This window comes from Hippocampus bargibanti, linkage group LG13, assembly GCF_051943395.1.
Source record: "Hippocampus bargibanti isolate YZ-2025 linkage group LG13, ASM5194339v1, whole genome shotgun sequence".
NCBI classification, from domain to species: Eukaryota; Metazoa; Chordata; class Actinopteri; order Syngnathiformes; family Syngnathidae; genus Hippocampus; species Hippocampus bargibanti.
Window position 1 is genome coordinate 13,581,716 of NC_142746.1, and position 21,430 is coordinate 13,603,145.

Consider the following 21,430-nt stretch of genomic DNA (forward strand, 5'->3'; position numbering starts at 1 on the left):
AAATTACTGTCCTCTCTGACCCAGCATGCAAGGCACTGATAATGTCACGTGGAATTTAACTACGAATCTGGTTTGAACAATGCTCAGCGTGTTCCCTGATGATTTTCTCTTTCACCTTTGGATTCTATTGAGTGGGACTGTTGTACATTTAACAAGGGGTGAAGCTCATTTCATGCTTATAACTTGACGCCACTGCATGTCAAAAGCTGTGGGGTTTCAAAATGTTTCAAAGCTTTTAAACGTTAAGAATGGACATTAACTGACAATGGTGAATATCATTTGTAATTGTACCAATTGAAAGTACAATTTTGAGCCTTTTTTCCTCGTTTTGTCTTGCACACTTATTCTTAAATATCAGATATGCAAAGGGAGTCAGTGGAAAAGTAAATTTGCACTTTTGTGCTCAAGTTGCTGCGACGGTGACCCAATCATAAAGATAAGAAAATGGTTAAATGGATGGTATTTTCAGCATTAATTGTGAAATACTAAACGGTGAACCAAAACTCGGATATTTGTGTATTTCCATAGTAAAAAAAATGGATTTTATCACGCCAGGCGGGCCGGTGAGCAAGTGCTGAGCGCATCAATCGCACAGTGCAGAGGTCGTGATTCCGGCATTCCTGAGTGGAGTTTACGTGTTATCGCTGTTCATGTCCCGCTTTTCTCTGGGTACTCTAGTTGCTTCCCAAATTCCAAAAACATGCACGACTGGCTGATTGAACACTTGAAATTGTGAATCTATTGTGAAACAAATAAAGTTTTTCTTATCTGATCATATCTTAAATATTTCCTGGATGTCAGTGTTAGTGGTTGTGGATGTGTGCCCTGTTGGCAACCAATTTCGAGTGTCCCCCGCCTACTGTCCAAATACAGAGGGGATAAGTGTCATCACGCTTTTGTGAGAAAAAGTGGATCCGAAAATACTAACTAGCTAACCTACTTAATTACTACTCACGAGTAGGAAGGTATATTAAAAAAATTAAAGCTTGAATTGGATCCTATTAGATTTCACTGGTGCACCCAATGCTATGGCCAGTGATTGTATGCAGATACTCTTCCACAACAACGGAGAAAGCTGAGGTCAAAAGTGAATGAGATACAGTGTTCTCTTGCTGCAATACACCCACAAAATGCTATCCATGTCCTGCAGGCTCGCTAACTGAATTTCAATGAAATCCGCTCTATTTATCTAGGTTATCCCAGTTGTGGGTTTGTTTTGGCGTTGCTAATTATTTGCACGGTGTGTATTTTTCGGAAGAAGGTTAGAACCTATTATGCAATTCCCTTGGGTGGAGCAAGGATGTGATTTCCTGCAACATAATTTTGCAATTTTAAAAACATTAAATGATGATCGGTGTAAGCTCTCAGTTGTACAGGAGTGGTTCATCGATGAAAATGTATCATAGCAGTGCCCGGCACCGCTATGTGCTATATATATATATATATATATGATGAGACCATTAGATCAGGATGTGATCACTTAAACTTCATTTACCTTATCCAGTGTTTACGAAAAAAAAGTGATGAAACAATGGTTTTGAACAATAATTTTAACACATAATACTGAATTATCGGGACACCATTAAATCAGAAAATAATCACTCCGTATGACAGTTGATTTATTGAGCATTTATGATGGAGTTTAAAAAAAAGACGCCAAAGCAACCCAACAAGTATTGGCTTCGTATGCTGAATAATAATGGGAGGAGTGAGTCATCATGGTTTTTGTGAAGTGAAAAGGAGTGAACCCACACAAAGCTTTTGGTATAATGTATGCAACGAGCACCTAATTTCCAATTCCTCTCCAAGGAAAACTTCAGAAACGAACCCAGCCGTTCTATTTATATCTGGAAACATCGCTCCCTCTGCACAGATAGCGCCATTAGGCAAGAACAGTAACAACGCTTCTTTAGAGCAGTCAAACGATCAACAATCACCAGGGGTCCCCTAATCAACATACGTGGGTATTATGTCAAATTTGATTGAAGATTGACATTATTTTATTGCTTTTGAGACTGACTTAAAACAACAGTTGAAACGATATCGGTCCTTTGTCTTATCATAGCATCGGGTACTTGCTGCCTGACACATAGTGATAAAACTCACTTTTTCCTACAGATTACAAATTTGTTGCAAGTTGACTGGGCTACGAGAAAAAAAATGAATATTTGTAGTCATCAAACAGCACACAGCACAAGCGTGTTGGGGAAGAAAAAAAAAGAATAAAATATGGTAAAATATACAAATGAATGCAAATCGTGACCATATGGTTGGATTGGGTCAGGTGAAATTGTGGCAACAGCATCAATTTTCTTGTACAGCTGTTTTGACAAAATTTTCAATGGGGGAAACTTATTTCTAAGTCGAAACAGGCAGTTAATGAGTCTCAGCTTCATTGAATTCATGCCCAACATACGGGAGGTTGCTTAGCAAAATATTGTACAGCTGTAAGAATTGTTGGTAAATCATTTGAGCAGATCCAGTCTTTCATTTAATAAAAGAAACAGTGACCATAAGTTTTAGAAATCATGGTCATGGGTGCTTTCTATTTTATGTTATTGTAGCTATCTATCCATAAATCGTCATTCTTATTCATGCTGGATGTGTTATTTCTCTATTCATACATTTTATTCCTCATTAGGAATTGCATAGCTAGAATTTCATTCATTCATTCATTCATTCATTTTTCAATCCTGAAAATGAAGTAGATTGCGGGGTTGGTTATTCATTATGTAGTGTTTACAGCATTTGGTGATATTTTTGACCACAATATGCCAAAACTGATAATGGGGTGGATCAGATTTCAGTGTTAGAAGAAAATAATGAGTTACTGTGTCAATACAGCTCAATCGGAAGCCTGTCTGCACTTAATATTAGGCTGGTTGCTGAAATGAAATAAGCTATTAGTGTAATTACATAGATTAGTCCCCACCCAAAATGTCTTCAATGTACTGAATGAGGCCATGTGCGCACTCACCAGCTGGGCATTTGCAGAAGGGCGTTCCATTGGAGCGTGCCAGGCAGGTGGAGCTATGCAGGCAGGGGTTGTTGAGGGGATCACATGGGTCGTAAGGCTGGTTGCATGATGGGCCGCTGAGAAAAGGGGGGCAGGTGCATGAGAAATCCCCAGGTACGTGTGACTCCTGACACCAAGCTCCATTTCGACAAGGCCCAGATTCACAGTCATCCACTTCTTCAGTGCAGTCTGCGCCTGTCCAGCCTGGTGAGCACATGCACCTTGGAGTGACCAACAATGAAAAGGAGTTATTTTTAAAAAGGTATAATTATTTTTGTTTCTTTAATCTTATAAACACATTGTTTCCATGCTTCAGTAAAGGCGCTGCTGTTTGGTTTAGCCATGTTGTTGGCAACATATAGCAATCAAGCTTGGCTCAAGAAGTAACTCTTTAACGTGTGTGTGTGTACAGCTTCGAGATGCATGCATTTCCCAAGAGCTTTGTGATCGTGATGGATGAGCGTATCAATCAAACTAAAGTAATTAAAGTCACCACCTATTTTATTTCTTGAGAAAAAAGTAGGAGGCCACAATTTGTGGTAAGGACTTTTTCTCAACTAGAAGACGTGCCTTACAATTTGATGCACAGCATTATTTGGAGTGGAGATGAATATTTCAGGTGTTTCAGTTCTAATATGTGGAGAGATACAATAATCCTGAACAGATGTCGACACGACTCTTCAGGTGATGCTTTCTTACCTAGCAGGCAAACAAAGGGCTCTTACAAATCACTCGGGATTGAACCTGCAACCTTCCAAATGTGAAACAACCACAACAGCACCTGAGCCGGTCGGGCTGCCCAAATCACTAGAGTGGGTTTAACACAGTCGTACTTTAGCTACACAATGTCAGTACAACGACAAAAAGGGAATGGGAGTGTGTGCTTCGCATTTTATTTTATTTTTCAGGCAATTACATGTCTCCAATGACATCCTTTTTTTGTTGAATGAATGACTGATGCATCGAGTCCGTTCACCTACTTGTAGCCGTTGAATCCAATGCAGGTGGCGTTGTTTTTGCAGGGTTGTGACAAACATTCTTCAATTTTTTTTTGGCAATACTTTCCTTCCCAACCAGAGTGACACAAACACTCGTAACTCTGCATTTAAACAACCAAAAAAAAAAAAACGATTTCTGATTAAAGTGGAAAATATTCGACGGAGCAACTTAATTCTCTCTCGCATTAACTATGCATTTCATTTGGGAATTTACTTGAACCGTGTAAGAGTCACGCTTGTCGTACATTTCCCTTGACTGCATATGCATTTATGCTCCCGCCCACCGACTGGATGAAATGAAAGCTTGTTTTCAGATTGTGTCATTCAAGGCATATGCTAACTTCCATCAAGCACACAGGAAACATCATCTACATATTTTGCAAGGATCATTTAAAATATAGCTGGTTTATTCTTCTTAGTTTATTTTACTGCCACTGCCTTCAATAGCAGGTGAAATACATGTTATTTATATCACCACTGTAATCAGCATTAGTAGAATTAATGTAGATTGTAGTTTGCACAATATTTGGGTGCACTACTGTGGACAATATTTGTTTTTTTAAATAATCTTTGTCAGTGTTTTGTTTGAAGGTCCTAAAGCAGGGGTGTCCAAAGTCGGTCCTCGAGGGCCGCCGTCCTGCCTGTTTTCCAGCTCTCCCAGGAGCAACACACCTGATTCAAATCATCAGGACCATTTTGATGCTGCTATTTTCCACTTTAATCAGAAATTGTTTTTTTTGGGTTGTTTAAATGCAGAGTTACGAGTGTTTGTGTCACCCTGGTTAGGAAGGAAGTATTGCCAAAATGCACTTTGAGCTGATCATTTGAATCAGGTGTGTTGCTCCTGGGAGAGCTGGAAAACAGGCAGGACAGCGTCCTTCGAGGACCGACTTTGGACACCCCTGCCCTAAGCGTTGCAGGTCGAAAGTATGCAAATCAGCATCGCATATGCTATAGGGTGTGCAGATAAAACTTTTCTGGTTGGTGAGTGCTGGGGCAATGCTGGGTGCAGCTGTCTCGTGATAAATTAGATAGCTTGGGGACATTCGAATTTGTCACCCCTGGCAAGAGAACTTAATCTAATTTTTGTTGTTAAGTCACCTTCAGGGACAGCAATTTTCCAAAATAAGCTCCATAGGACATGTATTCAGAGAGAGGATTGGCTGAGTTGTAAACAAGACGATGTCGCAAAAAGTATTCATAATGAGTTTAGGAACAGACTAGAAAAATATTTTAATAAATTCCAGTAAGACCTTCCAGCGTGGAAAATATATTATGTGTAAACATGATCTTGGCAGAATGATTACACCCAAGGCTGGTTCCCAGTCAATCACACGGCATGACTATCGATTAATTCATTGTTAAAAAAATAAATTGTCAATTACATGAGGTTGATTGATCAAGATGGAGGGGACCGTGGCGGGGGGGGGGGCAAGGAGCAATATACAACAGAAAGGAAGCCACAGCATAATACAGTTGGGGTCATACTGAAATATTGGTTAGATGCCAACAATGAGTTTAATGGCTTTGGCCACCTTTTCCATTTGCTTGATGTTTCAGTTTGTCTATGAGTTCCCTGAATATGTAAAATGCATCTTTATTCCTCATGCATTTTTGTCAAAAACAATGCAAACTACAATCTATTCATTTAGTCATTGTTCCTAATCTTGAAATGTCATCCAATGCCCTGTTTTTAACTAAAATCATTCAAGTGAATGAAAAGTCAATACAGTGATACCTCGGTTCCCGAAATCTTTAGCTAACAAACTTTTCGCCTTACAAACGTTAAATTCACGAGAATATAATCTAGGCATATAAACTATTTTTCGGGAAACACACGAAGCGCCACAATGGCCGGCGGACTAGTTTTCGGCGGACTAGTTTTTGGCGGACTCGTTTTCGGCGGACTCGTGTTCGGCGGACTCGTTTTCGGCGGAAGAACACCAAACCACACAGCCGAACAGCGCCACTGTAGCTGCTGGACTACTTTTCCACACCCCCTTTCTCTGAGTGCATATGTAGTTTGTCTTCAAGGATTTGTTATCACAGATACTTTTGCTGTTATGGGACCAAAAAGACCTCACCACAGGCTAGTGTTCAGCCGAAGAGGACACAAAACAAAATTACGGTCGAGCAGACGAAGGAGATCGTCGAGAAACACGAACGAGGTGTGCGTTTGTGTGACTTAGCGTCCCAGTACCAGTATGCTAAATCGACCATTGCAATCACCCTTCGGATGTTGTCTAAGCAACGGTCTCAGGTCATAGAAGAGGTTGAAAAACTTCTGATAATTTGGATTAGCGAAAAGCAGCGAGCAGGGGACATCGTGAGTGAAGGAATTATTGCTGAGAAAGGTCGGCAACTTCACTCAGATATCGTCAAGAGGCAACCTGGAAGTTTGTCATCCATTGATGATTTCAAGACTAGCCACAGATGGTTCGAGAACTTTAAGCATCGTACAGGGATTCACAGTTTCATTCATCATGGTGTGGCAGCCATTTCTGATGATAAAGCTCCCGAAGCTTACAAGGGATCATTCCTCAAGATGGTGGAAGAAGAAGGCTACGTTCCTCATCCAGTGTTTAATGCTGATGAGACCTGCATTTTTTGGGAAAAGATGCCTAACCGGACTTTCATTACACATGAAGAGAAGTGCGTCCCTGGGAATAAGCCCATGAAAGATAGGCTAACCCTCCTTCCTACAGTCCTGATAGAATGTGACTCTCCCACCCACCTCCTCACACTCCATTCCATCAAGCCATCAATGACCATTACAAAGGTAAATAAGATGACTTTATTATACAGTATAGTTTATTTATTTAATTACAATACAATAGCACATTTATTATACATAAAAAGGTATATTTTGTTTAGTTTAAGGCTTATTTAGTAGAAAATTATGTTTTCTGGGGACCTGTGTATGGCCTATTCTCATTTTAATGGTTTCCTATGGGAAATTAATGTTTGGAATACACACTTCGCCTTACACACTTTCTGGAACCAATTAAGTTCGTAAGCCAATGTATCACTGTACATAGCAATGCACAATTGGCGAGAGCACATGTTACATTATTTTTTACTGTAAAGGAAATGTATGCATCACCACTTGCTTGATTCATCTGTCTTGCGCTCCTTGGTAGCAAATTTACTCATTTAGACGGATGGTGATAGTAGATCCAAGACTGCCTGCCTGTACTGCCTACATAACCCCGATGGTACTGACACATGGCCCTACATTTTGTCTCCCTTTGGATAATTTTTATCTTTTTACTACAACACATAACACCATGCAGTGAAAGCCTCATGGTCATCAGTTAATCAGCAATGCATTATGTGAATCACTTGTGTCCATATGTTAACGGGATTTACCAACTTCATGGATTAATGGGACACATTTCATTTTAAGAACCTTTCGATCTATCACATAAGTCCATTATGCTGCCATCTAGAAATGAAAAAAAAAATATGTCTACTTACCAGATGGAGATCCTTACATATTGAGTAGCCACTGCACAGATTGTTCACACAGTCGTCAATGTCTTTCTCACATTGCAGGCCAGCATAACCAGGACTGCAAAGGCAGTAAAAGCCATCGACAACTGAAACAAGATTGGCTGTTCAGTTACATTTCCTTGCATCATCAATTGCGATTCACTGCTCTCAGCAGGTTGCACTCCCATTTCTACAGAGGTAATTGTGTGCATCACCACTAATTTGTCAGCGTGGAGAAAGTATTTTAAGGCCACCCCTATGACTGTAAAAATGAAAAAGGATTCCAACGGTACAGCTAGCTGCACCTGCGTGAGACAACAGCATTGAATGCATCGGGTCCGGCACTTCAACCATCTTTAAATTGGGCACAGGCATTTTTTTTACCTTCACACCCCTTCCACTTGCTTCTCTTTTCCTCAATAAATGTCCCAAAGGCTTGTCATTTGTTTCCACACTATCAGAGTTCATGGTTCAGGTGAAACCAAGTAACAGAGTAAGGAGTGATTTTTTTCCACCCACATTAAAAAAATGTGGCAACTTCGTACACCGCTATGTGAAATATTCCACTACTTATAATGTGTTTCCACCTCACACTTTTCTGTCTAATGACAAGGGATGCATCACTGTCTCGGTAGCACACACGAGATGCAGTTAACCAATGACAGAAGTAATTGCACTTCTTTCAGGAGTGAATTTATTACTTTTCCAGTCAGGGTCCCAAGATTCTTCATTATCCCAAAGATTCACCACGTAATCTATGCTGTCACTCTCTTTCGGTGTGTATAACCATTATTACTCTCATTAAATGCTTTTGGTCTTGGGTGGCAGCAGCATTACTCATCTCAGCCACTGAGGTTCTGCGGTGGGCTCCCAGGGGATGCGGTTGGCTGATGTTGAGCACCGGGACCGTGGGTCCAAGAGGCCCTTTGTCAGTGTAGTGAACCCGTTGCAATCAGAATGAGTCCAGACAGCTGGCCGAGGTGAGTGGTAACATGATGAAGTGAACCACAGGCTCACAACTTCATTCCACCCCAAAAAGAAACTGAAGTGAAAAGTTAAATTACTTTTGGAAATCCAGGATACAAATCAATTCAATCAAAATAATTCAAATAAATCACATTGTCTATGCATATTCATAATCACATTGACACAGATAGACAACTTGGAAGCCTTCAGTGAGCCAAGAACGCATGTTTGAGTAAGATCCAATCTTAGTCATTTTGTTGGATCTCTATATTGTACCATAAATAAATAACGCACAATTGCTTCCATTCTCTTTGGTGCAATTATATTCCTGCCATGTATGTTTGAGATGTACATTGCGTGGCCAAAAAGTCAGAGATTCTGTTCTGGATCATCTTTGATTGCGTAAGTTGCTCAAAATTCATACTCATTTATACAAATTAGAGTCACCCTGATTTTATTTAATGTGAGGGAAGTAAGAAGGCCTATGCTTGCAGACATTGTCCATTCGAATGGCATCACCCTGTTCACATAACACCATTATGAGCATCGGAATTGACCCAGCTGTAAAATGTCAGGCAGTGTGAATATGTTATTAAGCAGATTGGCATGGTAAGCATTTTCCATTTTGCACACATACATGCACATGCACACGCACACGCGCGCACACACACACACACACACACACACACACACACACACACACACACACACACACACACACACACACACACACACACACACACACACACACGCACACACACACACACACACACTCACACACACACTCACACACACGGACGAATGGACGGACAGACTGATAGAGAGACGGATAGACTTTTGTTTTACCATCATAGCAAAATCCATTGACACATGGGCTTGAGCTGCACTCGTCTACGTTGATTTCACAGCGGGGGCCCATGAATCCTCTGCGACAGCGGCACCGGAACCCCAAAGGGTAATGATAATGATCGTTGTCCAACTCTTCCACACACAATGCTCCATTCTCACAGAGACTGCTGGCTTCACAGGGTAACAAGTCACAATTTGGACCTAGGGTGAATACACAAGAGGAACATTGTTTTTGAAAATAAAATAAAATAACAGAGCCGGAAAATGTAAAGACTGTACTACTGAATCCCAGAACTCAGATTTACGAGTGCCAGAAAGAGAGTACCGTATTTTCTGGTGTCTAAGGCGTACCGGAGTATAATGGTGTATTTTCAAACTTTTTCCATTTATATGGTGCACCTTCAATGAATGAATAATTATATCGAAAAATAATACCTATGATAGGCGCTACAGTACAGGCTGGGGTTACACACTACTTATTCGACAGGGTAAATGGAGTCGATGACTGGTGACAGTAGTTGCGAGACCTATTGTGGCTCAATATAACTTCACATACAGTATAAGGCACACCTGAGCATAAGGTTATCTTTTGAAGAAAATAAAGGCTTTTGGGAGCGCTTTACACACCGGAAAATATGGTAAATGGCTGAAAAAATGAAAACAAAATCTATTATTACATTTCATCTGTGTTTCATTGCTCAGCTAATTGTTAAACGGAAACCACCAAAAATGGATTACGTTGTAATAGGAGAGATATGTTTGGGATTCAACTCCAGGATATTAATGTGAAATAATAAAATAGCAGTGATGGAAACTTTGATGTTTACATGTATTCACAGAGGACAAAAATTGATTATCCACAGCATTGATGCCATCAAGCAACTATTGAAATACAAATGACAGTAAATAATTAAATATAGACCGGATATATAAAAAATAAAGACCGGTTTATCTTCATCAATGATGAGACAGATTTCTACATGAGAAGTTGAAGACAGACTCAGAGGCAGCCCATACCGCTGTCATCATCTATGCATTTTCATGTCGTATTTTGGCCAAAATAGACAAACTACATTGGGTGATTAAAAACAAAAGAGAAGCCAGGAAATTGATTTATCCTTTACCATTGCTTGCACAAATGAACTTATAGAGGAGAATTAAATGTCGCAACATCACTGTTTAACTGATTTTGCAGTAACAAGTTGAGCCTCATTGCTCACCATAATCTGTTTTAAGCGTGACCTACTTTAATCAGCATACATTAGTCTGAAGCACCAACATTGTTTATGCAATCATATCACCATACCATGACACTTACACCACACATTCAGTCGACGAGAAAGCGCAAGTCCCCAGAAATCACGTGTTTATTCTTGAACACGTGATGTACTAATTTTGTTGACGTGAAGTGAATTCAGGCAGGTGAACATTATAGTATGGGAAGATAATTACTTTTTTTTCTGTGTGAGGAGAGATGGGGAGTCGTGAAGGAGAAGGGGTGGGGGCCGGGGGTTGTTCATTACCTTTAAAAGGAGCCAGACATTGGCAGACATAATTACCAGGTTGGCCAATGCATGTGGCTCCATTCTTGCAGGGTGATGAAACACACACATTAATTTGAAATTCACAGTGGATTCCTACAATAATAATAACAACAATATTAATAAGTGCGGAGTTTTATGTTAATGGATGAGTACTGTACATAATTTAAAAATATACCATGTAAGTGTTGGATGAAATAGCTACTTATTGTCTTAACATGAAACGATAGTTGAGTCAAAAGTCAAAGTCAAAGTCAGCTTTATTGTCAAATATGCTAATATGCATAACATACAGCACAGATGAAATTACTGTCCTCTCGGACCCAGCATGCAAGGCACTTATAATTACTTTAACAAACATGATGCAAAATGACATGACAACATGGGAGATTATTGAATATGCTGTCAAATACATACACCAAACCAATTCTTTTTGGATTTGAAATCATTTCAGGACATGATAAAATGTATATGTACTGTAAGTACAATAACACAAACAAGTTCACAGAAATATCCCAAAACCTCAGTTCTTTCCCCTGTCACGGCAGGGGTATGAACTAACGAGAAAAGTGAGTAAAAGCCAAGCATTTCAACATATAACTTCTAAACATTTCCTAATGAAAAGTTCTCCAAAACATATTATTCACAGCTATTATTCAGTGCTTTGCTTTGATCCCCATATTCCATGGTGCAGTTTTAATGATCAAAATCCACAGCAAATCTTCCTCTGTGGGATTTATTAGTGAACAAGAGTTCAAATACAGTTACTGTGTTTGATTTTTGACAATGGAAAGTATTTCACCGCTTCATACATTCCTATTCTTTTTCATGGAGGATATCACAGCACATGTTGGAAAATAACAGTATGCACTGACAATTGATTGCATTATGTATTGTATTGTATTGTATTGTATTGTATTGTATTGTATTGTATTGGATTGGATTGGATTGGATTTGCCTTTAATAGTCTCGCAGTGGAGAAATTTACATTTCACAGCAGCAAAGTTATGAAAGAAATGAAAGTATAGTAAGTATTGTATTGTATTGTATTGTATTGTATTGTATTGTATGGTCGCTTGATGCTAAGTGTGATTTATTTATTTACTAAATACTTTAATAAGTTTGATGAGTGAAAAAAAACTTGCATTTGCCAACCTGCAAAAGCAGATGCGCACACGCAACCATGGACATGAGCGTGGTTTACGCAAGTGCCATTGGTCAGGCAGGGAGATGACGTGCACTCTTTTTTGACTTCACAGTAGCTGCCTGAGAGAAAGAAATTTCTGAGGATTGAAAAGGGTCTTATTTTTAAAATCCATACTCAATTTCAGTGTCCTGCATCTCTGATGAATATAAATTGCCGTTAAGCATAGCTAATCTCCGAAATGCAGCATAGAATATTAAATGTGAAAGCTGGTTACACCTTGAATTCCCTCTTCACGGTTATTGGTTTCAAGTAATAGATGATAAATGTTGAAGTGACAGACATATGGTCTGGCTATATAATGTCTAACAAATATTTAAGTCTGAATAATAAATCAAGCCATTTTCTCAAATGAAATACATTTATGGAGATAAATACGACCAGCATAGTACATAGTGACCAATTGTATCCCGCAACAATGAAATTGTAGCAATGTAGAAATCATTTCTGTAGCCACATAAGTCTTCTTGTGCCGGTCCCAATACATACATACATAAATACAGAGGGTTGTGTCAGGAAAGACATCCGACGTAAAAGCTTGGCCAAAACAAACATGCGGATCAAACCTCTAAAGATGGAGGCCACTGAATTGCTGTGGCGACCCCTTGAAGGGAAAAGCCGAAAGGAAAAGAAGAAGAGGAATAATTTCACATGAGTTGCAGAATCTGACCCATTTTCCATGGCATTAAGTGTACTTTGTTGCAGCTTTATCTATCTGGTTAATGACAATTGGAGAAGAACATCCACTTCAAATCCACAAAATTTCAGACATGGACATTTGTTTTGCTTTTAGAGGTCAAAATGGTTCATTTCATTTACTGTCTAATAATTGTGTTTTTGTTTTTTGTTTTTTGTTTTGTTTTTGTGTTTAATTTTGTCACTGTGTTGTTATGCGTCGTGTGGAACGGATACGGATTGTTTTTCAGCATTATTGGCCACGACATTCATCAAGGAGGAGACTTTGCTGTGTGGTTGCGCCTTTTCGGCAGTGTGAATATGCTAGTACTGTTTTTGAATGGGAGGAATGTCGGTGTCATTTGACTGTCATCGCTCGACCCCACAGGGGCGATTGTGCTTTTTTGCGCCTGTACTGGGCAGCATCTTCACAGCCCCGTTTTGTTCAGCGAAAAGGTCGGTGCTGTTGGACAGTCTGCGGCTGGATGGATGCATGGCTTGAGGAGCCCGCGATAAGAAGAAAAGAGCGTCAGCGCGTATGTGGAACTGTCACGCTTATAATTGAAGCGGATTTATGTGGGACAGAAGATGCGAGAAAAGATCTCTTTTTGTCAATGGACGCTGCGTGTTCACGCGCCGCCATCTTGGGAAAAAACATGAAAAAATAACACACATGACAACACAAATGTTATTTTATTTTATTTTATTTTATTTTTGTTTCTTTCCCCAAGATGCTGCCGTGTGAACACGCAACGGCTCCCCTCTCTACCGGCAAATTGCCGTTTTCGTGTTTATTATGTTTGACAAAGTCATTATAAGTGCCTTGGACGCTGGGTCCGAGAGGGCAGTAATTTCATCTGTGCTGTATGGCATGGATGTTAGCATATTTGACAATAAAGCTGACTTTGACTTTGAATAAAGCAATACTTTGTGACTCTTGACAGAGTTGTGGGGATTTGAACATCTCTTTACCAGCAAATATTTTCGAGTAACATTTTGGCACACAAAAGAACGCAAAGCACTTGTGGTTTGGATATCAATTGACATATCCAGCAGCCTCAAAATCCATCTGCAAATGCGATGACACGTTCAAATGTTACAGTGAATATTAGCAATGGTTGATGATTTTTTTCTATTCCTGACTCATCAGGAATTGACCGAGTTTTATGATTGCACCAAAGACATAAGGTCACATTGAGCAGAATGATGGCATGCCAGTCCTCAAAGCTAATAAGGAATTAAAACTTCATCGTTTACATTTCAAAACACTTCTTGTCCGAAAGTCCACTAAGTGACCTCTTCTTCATCTCATTAAGCAATTATGTGGCCCATTAGCGACAGGGAGTACGGCGTCATTTAAATGGTTGATCGACTTATTTTGGTCCAGCAGGAAATCTCACCACAGACTTCAGTTGCATGAAATGTGAAACCATAAGGACAATTAGTGCGGTGTGACTTTCCTGGGCTGACATCATCAGGAAGCAATTACATTTACTGGTTAATTCACTGGCGATTTAGGAGATAACCTTTTTTTACAGTTTATGTAGGTCAACTTGTCCAACATACACTGAATACTAATGCAATCAAATACAGTATTGTGGAATTTATTGTGTTCACTATGTCCAAGACTGACCTTCGAGCCACCTTGCCATTCACTGATATAGCCACACAAATAAACATTGAATTGTGAATATACCTTTTTTTTCAATAGATCGACACGCCCACACCCACGCACACACACGCAAACGCAAACGCACACACACACACACACACACACACGCACACACGCACACACACACGCACACACGCACACACACACACACACACACACACACACAAACACACGCACACACACACACACACACACAAACACACGCACACACACACACACACACACACACGCACACACACACACACACACACACACACACACACACACACACACACAGAAAAAAACAGATCCATAGAACGAAAGGTAGCCACTGAGACTGTCTTTACAACACTCAAAACACTACACTGCTTGCTCTAACAAGTATGTTCAATTCACAATAACGACCAGTCTAGCCTGCAGAGGGCAAAATTCTTTGGAAATCTAATTTTGAGATTACTGTACTCTAACAATGTTGTACGTGAACAAGTTCAATGAACAACGATTCACAAACCTCCGTATTTGTGTCCGTGCGTGCAATGCTTGCCACATAAAAACACCCACATAGAAATTGAACGTAACATCAAGATAGTGAAAAGTTAATCTACATTCTGATGAATGACACACTCAAATACATATCATAAATCTGTTTTGTGTTGTAGCTTAAGCATGGTGAGATGTGACGCGCAGTAAAATAATCAACCTCAGATGATTCTGCCATCATCATAATTAATTAAAGTGAAGTTTCAATTAAAACCATGAGTGTGATACAATTCTGAATCTTGCAGGTAAAGATCACAATTGAAGACTTTCCAATGTTCCAAACCTATCCAAGATGGCGCCGCGGATGGCAGCCTCGGTCACACGCTCCCTAGGATTGTTCCTGGTTTTGTCATTTTCATTTGTTTTTTGCGATCCTACGCGACTCAGTTACACGAGGGAAGAGTTACTGAGCATTGGGGAATCCACTCTTGGACTATTTTCACCGACACACCAAAATCTACAAGGTTTTTCGGGGCTGCTCGCGAGCGGCGTAGCAGCTCTGTACGGAGCTTTGAGACGCCGGCGTAGGAGGGGCAAGCGAGCCGGCGTTCTCGTCAAAACTTCGGCAGCGTGGATTTCGAACGCCGCTCCCATCGATCCACCTCGCTAATCTACGCTCACTACCAAACAAGATGGACGAACTTCTGCTTCTCACAAAGACCAATAAAACGTTTGCCCGCTCTGCTGCGCTGTGCTTCACTGAGACTTGGCTCAGTGACCGCCACCCGGACTCCGCGCTACACCTACCCGGATTCCGTCTCCTTCGGGCCGACCGTGATACGGAGCAATCGGGGAAATCCAAAGGCGGTGGACTATGCTTCTACATCAACGAAGAATGGTGCACCGATGTCACGATGCTCGACGCACACTGCAGCCCTGGTTTGGAATCGCTGTCTCTCAACTGCAAGCCATTCTACTCGCCACGTGAGTTCGCTTCCTTTATTCTCGTTGCCGTGTACGTCGCGCCACAAGCTAATGCTAACGCGTGTATACAAACGCTAGCGGACCATGTAAACCATCTCGAACTAAAATATCCAGAATCACCCCTGATCATTTTGGGCGATTTTAATCAAACACGTTTGAACCGTGAACTTCCCAAATATAAGAAGCATATTGACTGTTTCACCAGAGGAGAAAACATTCTAGATCATTGTTACACAGCACTCAAAGGCGCATACCGGTCTGTTGCGCATGCAGCATTGGGTCTTTCTGACCACTATTTAATCCACTTAATTCCCACATACAAACAGAAACTCAAATGTGTAAAACCGGTAGTCAAGACAGTTAAAACATGGACAGATGAAGCAAAGTTATCGCTACAAGAATGCTTAGACTGCACTGATTGGAGCGTCTTTGAAACTTCAACGGGCACATTGGATGAATACACAGACACTGTAACATCATACATCAGTTTCTGTGAGGACATGTGTGTACCAACAAAGTCCTTCCGCTCATTCAACAACAACAAGCCATGGTTCACTCCCAAACTCAGGCAACTTAGGAAAGAGAAAGAATCCGCATTTAAAAGCGGTGATCGAGCAGTTTACAAACTCGCCCGAAACAGACTGACGAAGGAAATTAACATCGCAAAGAAACGTTATGCGGAGAGGCTTAACAAACAGTTCTCCGCTAACGACTCTGCATCGGTGTGGAATGGCCTGAAAGCAATAACAAATTATCGTTTACCTTCCCCCCAAGCAGTGTACAACAATGGTATGGCTGATGAGTTAAATACATACTTTTGCCGATTTGAAAAGGACACCCCCATTTCCCCGGTCTGCCCACCATTACCAGAAACTACCGTATCTCCGCCCTCTGCCCTACAGATCCACGAACTGGACGTTAGACGGCTCTTCAAGCAGCAGAAGATCAAGAAAGCTGCAGGACCTGACAGAGTGTCCCCCTCCTGCCTGAGAGTCTGCGCTGACCAGCTGGCTCCGGTCTTCACACAAATCTTCAACAGATCCCTGGAGCCGTGTGAAGTCCCATCCTGCTTCAAACAGTCTACTATCGTCCCAGTTCCAAAGAAACCAGCACCCTCGGGATTGAACGACTATAGACCTGTCACTCTGACGTCTGTGGTCATGAAGTCCTTTGAACGCCTCGTGCTGAACCACCTAAAGAACATCACCGGACCTCTGCTAGATCCTCTTCAGTTTGCCTACCGGGCAAACAGGTCTGTGGAGGATGCAGTCAACATTGGACTGCATCACATCCTCGACCACCTTGACAACACAGGAACCTACGCAAGGATCCTGTTTGTGGACTACAGCTCTGCGTTCAATACCATCATCCCAGAACTCCTCATCCCCAAACTTCTCCAGCTTGGTGTGTCCCCCACGATCTGCCAGTGGACCCTCAGCTTCCTGACAGGACGGACACAACAGGTCAGACTGGGAAATATATCATCCACAACACGAACCACGAGCACTGGAGCCCCGCAGGGATGCGTCCTCTCTCCATTGCTCTTCTCTCTCTACACAAACGACTGCACCTCAACGCACCCAGCTGTCAAATTCATAAAGTTCGCAGACGACACCACGGTCATCGGTCTCATCAAAGACGGCGACGAGTCTGCGTACCGACAACAAGTGGAGCAGCTGGAGCTCTGGTGCAGCCGTCACAACCTGGAGCTGACCACGCTCAAGACAGTTGAGATGATCGTGGACTTCAGGAAACATCCATCACCACAGCTACCCCTCACACTATCCAACTGCCTGGTGTCAACCGTTGAGACCTTCAAGTTCCTGGGAATCACAGTCTCCCAGGACATGAAGTGGGAGGTCAACACCAACTCTATCCTGAAAAAGGCCCAACAGAGAATGTACTTCCTGAGGCTGCTAAAGAAGCATGGCCTGCCACAGGAGGTGCTGCAACATTTCTACTCGGCTGTCATCGAATCCATCCTGTGTTCTTCCATCACCGTTTGGTTCGGGGCCGCCACAAAAATGGACAAAATCCGACTTCAACGGACAGTTAGGACGGCGGAAAAAATCATTGGCACCGCCCTACCCACTCTCGAGGACTTGCACACTGCAAGAATCCAAACTAGGGCGCGGAAAATCCTACTGGACCCTCCGCACCCTGCCCACCACCTTTTCCAGCTACTCCCCTCAGGCAGGCGCTACCGATCCATGCGCACCAAATCCAGCAGACATTTAAACAGCTTCTTCCCCCAAGCCATTAACTCTTTGAACTCTTTCAACAGTAGCCAAAATGGAACTGTATAGTGCCACTTAGCAGTTTTTTTGACAACGATACTAGTGCAGCGTGTTCTACCGGAAACAAATTCCTTGTGTGTTCTACATACTTGGCAATAAAGATGATTCTGATTCTGATATTGATCCATATTGACACAGGCCATCAACACAATGGCCGACAGGCATTTCGCAATGTGTTCCGGTGACGGTACATTGACAAACACGCATGTAGGTATTTGCAAGACCTTCACAGCGGAGAGTCACATCAGGTTCACATAGATTGGACACGCAGGGGTTTAAAGATGAGGAACAGTCCCCGCCGTGGTGTCCTGAGAGAAGCAAGTAGTGTGATTAAGGGAGTGATGGATGTGTGACCATTGACAGAATCCACCTGATTCATCACAGACTATGATTTTATTGATTTTTTTTGGGGAGGGAGGGGGGCGGACTGACATTATCCTTGAACCAAAACCTGGCCAATAAGACCAGAGAAGGTATGCCAGCTGTTATAAGCAGTGGCAGAGGTTTTCGATATATGCTAGGATTTGATATGCAATACTCCCAAGTTGTTGTAATTATAATTGGTGTACTTAAATTAGTAGAGAGTAACACTGTGCATTTGCCATTTGAAAAAAGTTAATTGATTCAGTTCAATACACGCATGAATGTTGCAATTTCGAAATAAATAATGCTGAGTTAATCCAACAAAGAAAGTACTGTCTACCACACTATACAAGTACCTGGTGGGCAAATGCATTGTAGCTCTCCGGTTAAGTCATGGAAACAGGTTCCTCCATTTTTGCAGTAGTCAACATCCATACATGGTGAGAGAGCAACTGAGCAATTTTGACCTGAAAAGGAATTTGATTTTAGTATCATGACAATGCATGAATGGTCACCATTTTTTATCCTACCATTTGTTATTGGGGGGGGACATAAATTCTAATGGTGAAACTCTCGATGATTTTCACTGTCACTGTATACAAAACTAAGATTATTATTATTTTTGTGCACGGCGATACAACCACAGATGGGGAGTTTTGCAGTCATCATATTCATGAATGTAAAAATGATTACAATGAAGATACAATGAAGATACAATGAAGTCTGTGTAAGCTCTCAGTCGTACAGGAGTGGTCCATCGATGAAAAGGTTTCTTCAGCTGTCACCTGAACTTCTTTGAAGGTGTCGGACGTTTTGCTTCTTATCCAAGATGCGAAACGTCCGACACCTTCAAAGAAGTACAGATGACGGCTGAAGAAACCTTTTCATCAATGATGATATATATAACTCACCAGTAAAGCCCACTGGGCAGATGCACTCATAGTCTGAAACCAAGTCAATACATGTGGAATTATTGGCACAGTACCCATGAACACATTGATCATGAGTGATTTCACAGTTCGACCCTTCGAATCCTGAAATGAAGAGAAAGAGAGAAAAAAAATACACACACATTTGTTCGGCCATTTAAGTGTCATCATCAAAGCAGGCAATTTCCAACAATGTATTGGTCAACAATATGTGAAAATAACATCCCCTGTGTGGTGACTGACTAATAGGTTGAGTTTTTTGGAGGCCACGTTTTCCGCCGCACGATGTCACTCCGGGTGTGACTCAACTGCACATAGTGTCCAAATTCAAATCAAGCCTGTCCAAATGCGACACAATTTATGCAGTGCACCGAGGCTGCATGAGGAAGAACATTTGAAGGCATTCAAGAACCCAGACAGTAAATTGTCTTTCTAAAATTTGGAAACCACGTGCAGTCCAGTTACGCCTGGCTGAAAAATGTGGCCAAAAGCAGAGAACGCGGCCTGTGGATGTGGACAAAGCAACAGCATTAATTTGTGAAAAAATTGAAGCAAATTTAAAGAGGTGATTTTGGCCCGACACAAACGACCATATATACTGTATATATTTTGAAACAGGGCTCAGCAGCCTTTTTGAAAGAGACCAGCTCATACCTATGGGCACCATGGTGGTGATATTATGATAATATTGATATACAATGCATTTGTTATTTTGCTGTCTTAATTTAAACAAATAAAAGTGCAGTGCATGGGTGCAAGTACTAAGGGTGACCTAGTACTTGCCAATTAAGCCTTTTACCGTTTCCGCCTGATTTCTGTTAACTTTCTGATGGTTTCTACGGTAGAGAGTGTCATTTTCATTTTCATTTTATAGGCAGGAGAGCTTTTCTACTTTCTTACTGTCCGTAAATATGCCGTACAATAATTTTATGCATGGCTTTACTTGATTAATATCTCGGCACATGGCAGTTTTTTTTCAACTGAACAGTTAGTGGCATGATGTGAAAATGAGTGCTGCCAATTCTGACATCTTATCCTCCTCATAAATATATTGGAGTGTATGGTCACGCTCCAAAATGACTATCATTAGCACTGTCACACACAGCAACTACAGGCGCGCCATGACGGATGCCGGGCCATCAGCACTATCGGTGCAGGTCAAATACTCATCATTTCATCGTTTTTCAAACTGACCAAGGAACCAATTTTCACCTCTCTCCGAGTCATAAAATTTGGCAATTATCCTGACATCATTAAAAATGCATAACGGGCTTACCCTGTAGTAGGGGTTTAATCAGAACTATGACTCTAACGTAAGACCATCTGGACTGGAAATGATTGAGAAAATATCTAAGATTTATTTGTACTATTCGGAATGTGCAAGAGACTATTTTGAAATGAATGACTGAATATGATGCAATCATTAGTGAAAAGAAACTGCATCATTAACACGCCACCCCCCCCCCCCACTACCCCTGCCCAAAAAAAAAAACATTTGTTAGAAAAATGCAGGCTTACTTTTTCATTAAACGTTATAGCAGCTCAGCTGATGGAATCCCATTCAGTGGCTGATCAACATACTATTCAAGTACAAGTCCTTTTGTGGCGGACATTCATCATGAAATGTTACAAATAAAAAAAATAAAAAAATGGATACCTCACGGGGTGAATAATGATGAGTGAATTACATTTTAGGAGTTTTGTTAGAAAACATTAAAAAAATAGGTTAAGAAAGGGCAAAATAAACGTGGATTTTTCTAACACTCATATTCTAAGCCAGCGGTCCGGTGGGTCAGTCTGCGCATCGACCTCAATGCGCAGAAGTCGTAAATTCAATCCAAGCTCCGGCCTCCCTGTGTGGAGTTAGCATGTTGTCCACGGGCCTTCCTGGGAAGTCAGATTTTGTCCATTTTTGTGGCGTGATGGAAGAACACATCATTGATTTGATAACTGCTGTGTAGAACAGTCGTCACACCTCCTGTGGC

At 41.2% G+C, this 21,430-nt stretch overlaps 1 protein-coding gene across 7 annotated transcripts in view; it reads right to left on the reverse strand.

Moving 5' to 3' along the window:
* eys (EGF-like photoreceptor maintenance factor) overlaps nucleotides 1-21,430 on the reverse strand; it is a 149,977-nt gene that overhangs the window by 86,328 nt on the left and 42,219 nt on the right. For 6 of the 7 annotated variants that reach the window (XM_089011451.1, XM_089011450.1, XM_089011452.1 and 3 more), the window contains 7 exons: nucleotides 19,428-19,550; nucleotides 18,873-18,983; nucleotides 10,845-10,958; nucleotides 9,319-9,522; nucleotides 7,492-7,613; nucleotides 3,997-4,115; nucleotides 2,978-3,237 (listed from right to left, as the gene is read on the reverse strand). In XM_089011451.1, coding sequence (XP_088867577.1) covers nucleotides 2,978-3,237; nucleotides 3,997-4,115; nucleotides 7,492-7,613; nucleotides 9,319-9,522; nucleotides 10,845-10,958; nucleotides 18,873-18,983; nucleotides 19,428-19,550 — 1,053 coding nt within the window. The remainder of the gene's footprint in view (nucleotides 1-2,977; nucleotides 3,238-3,996; nucleotides 4,116-7,491; nucleotides 7,614-9,318; nucleotides 9,523-10,844; nucleotides 10,959-18,872; nucleotides 18,984-19,427; nucleotides 19,551-21,430) is intronic. The other variant, XM_089011449.1, reaches the window with a different exon arrangement.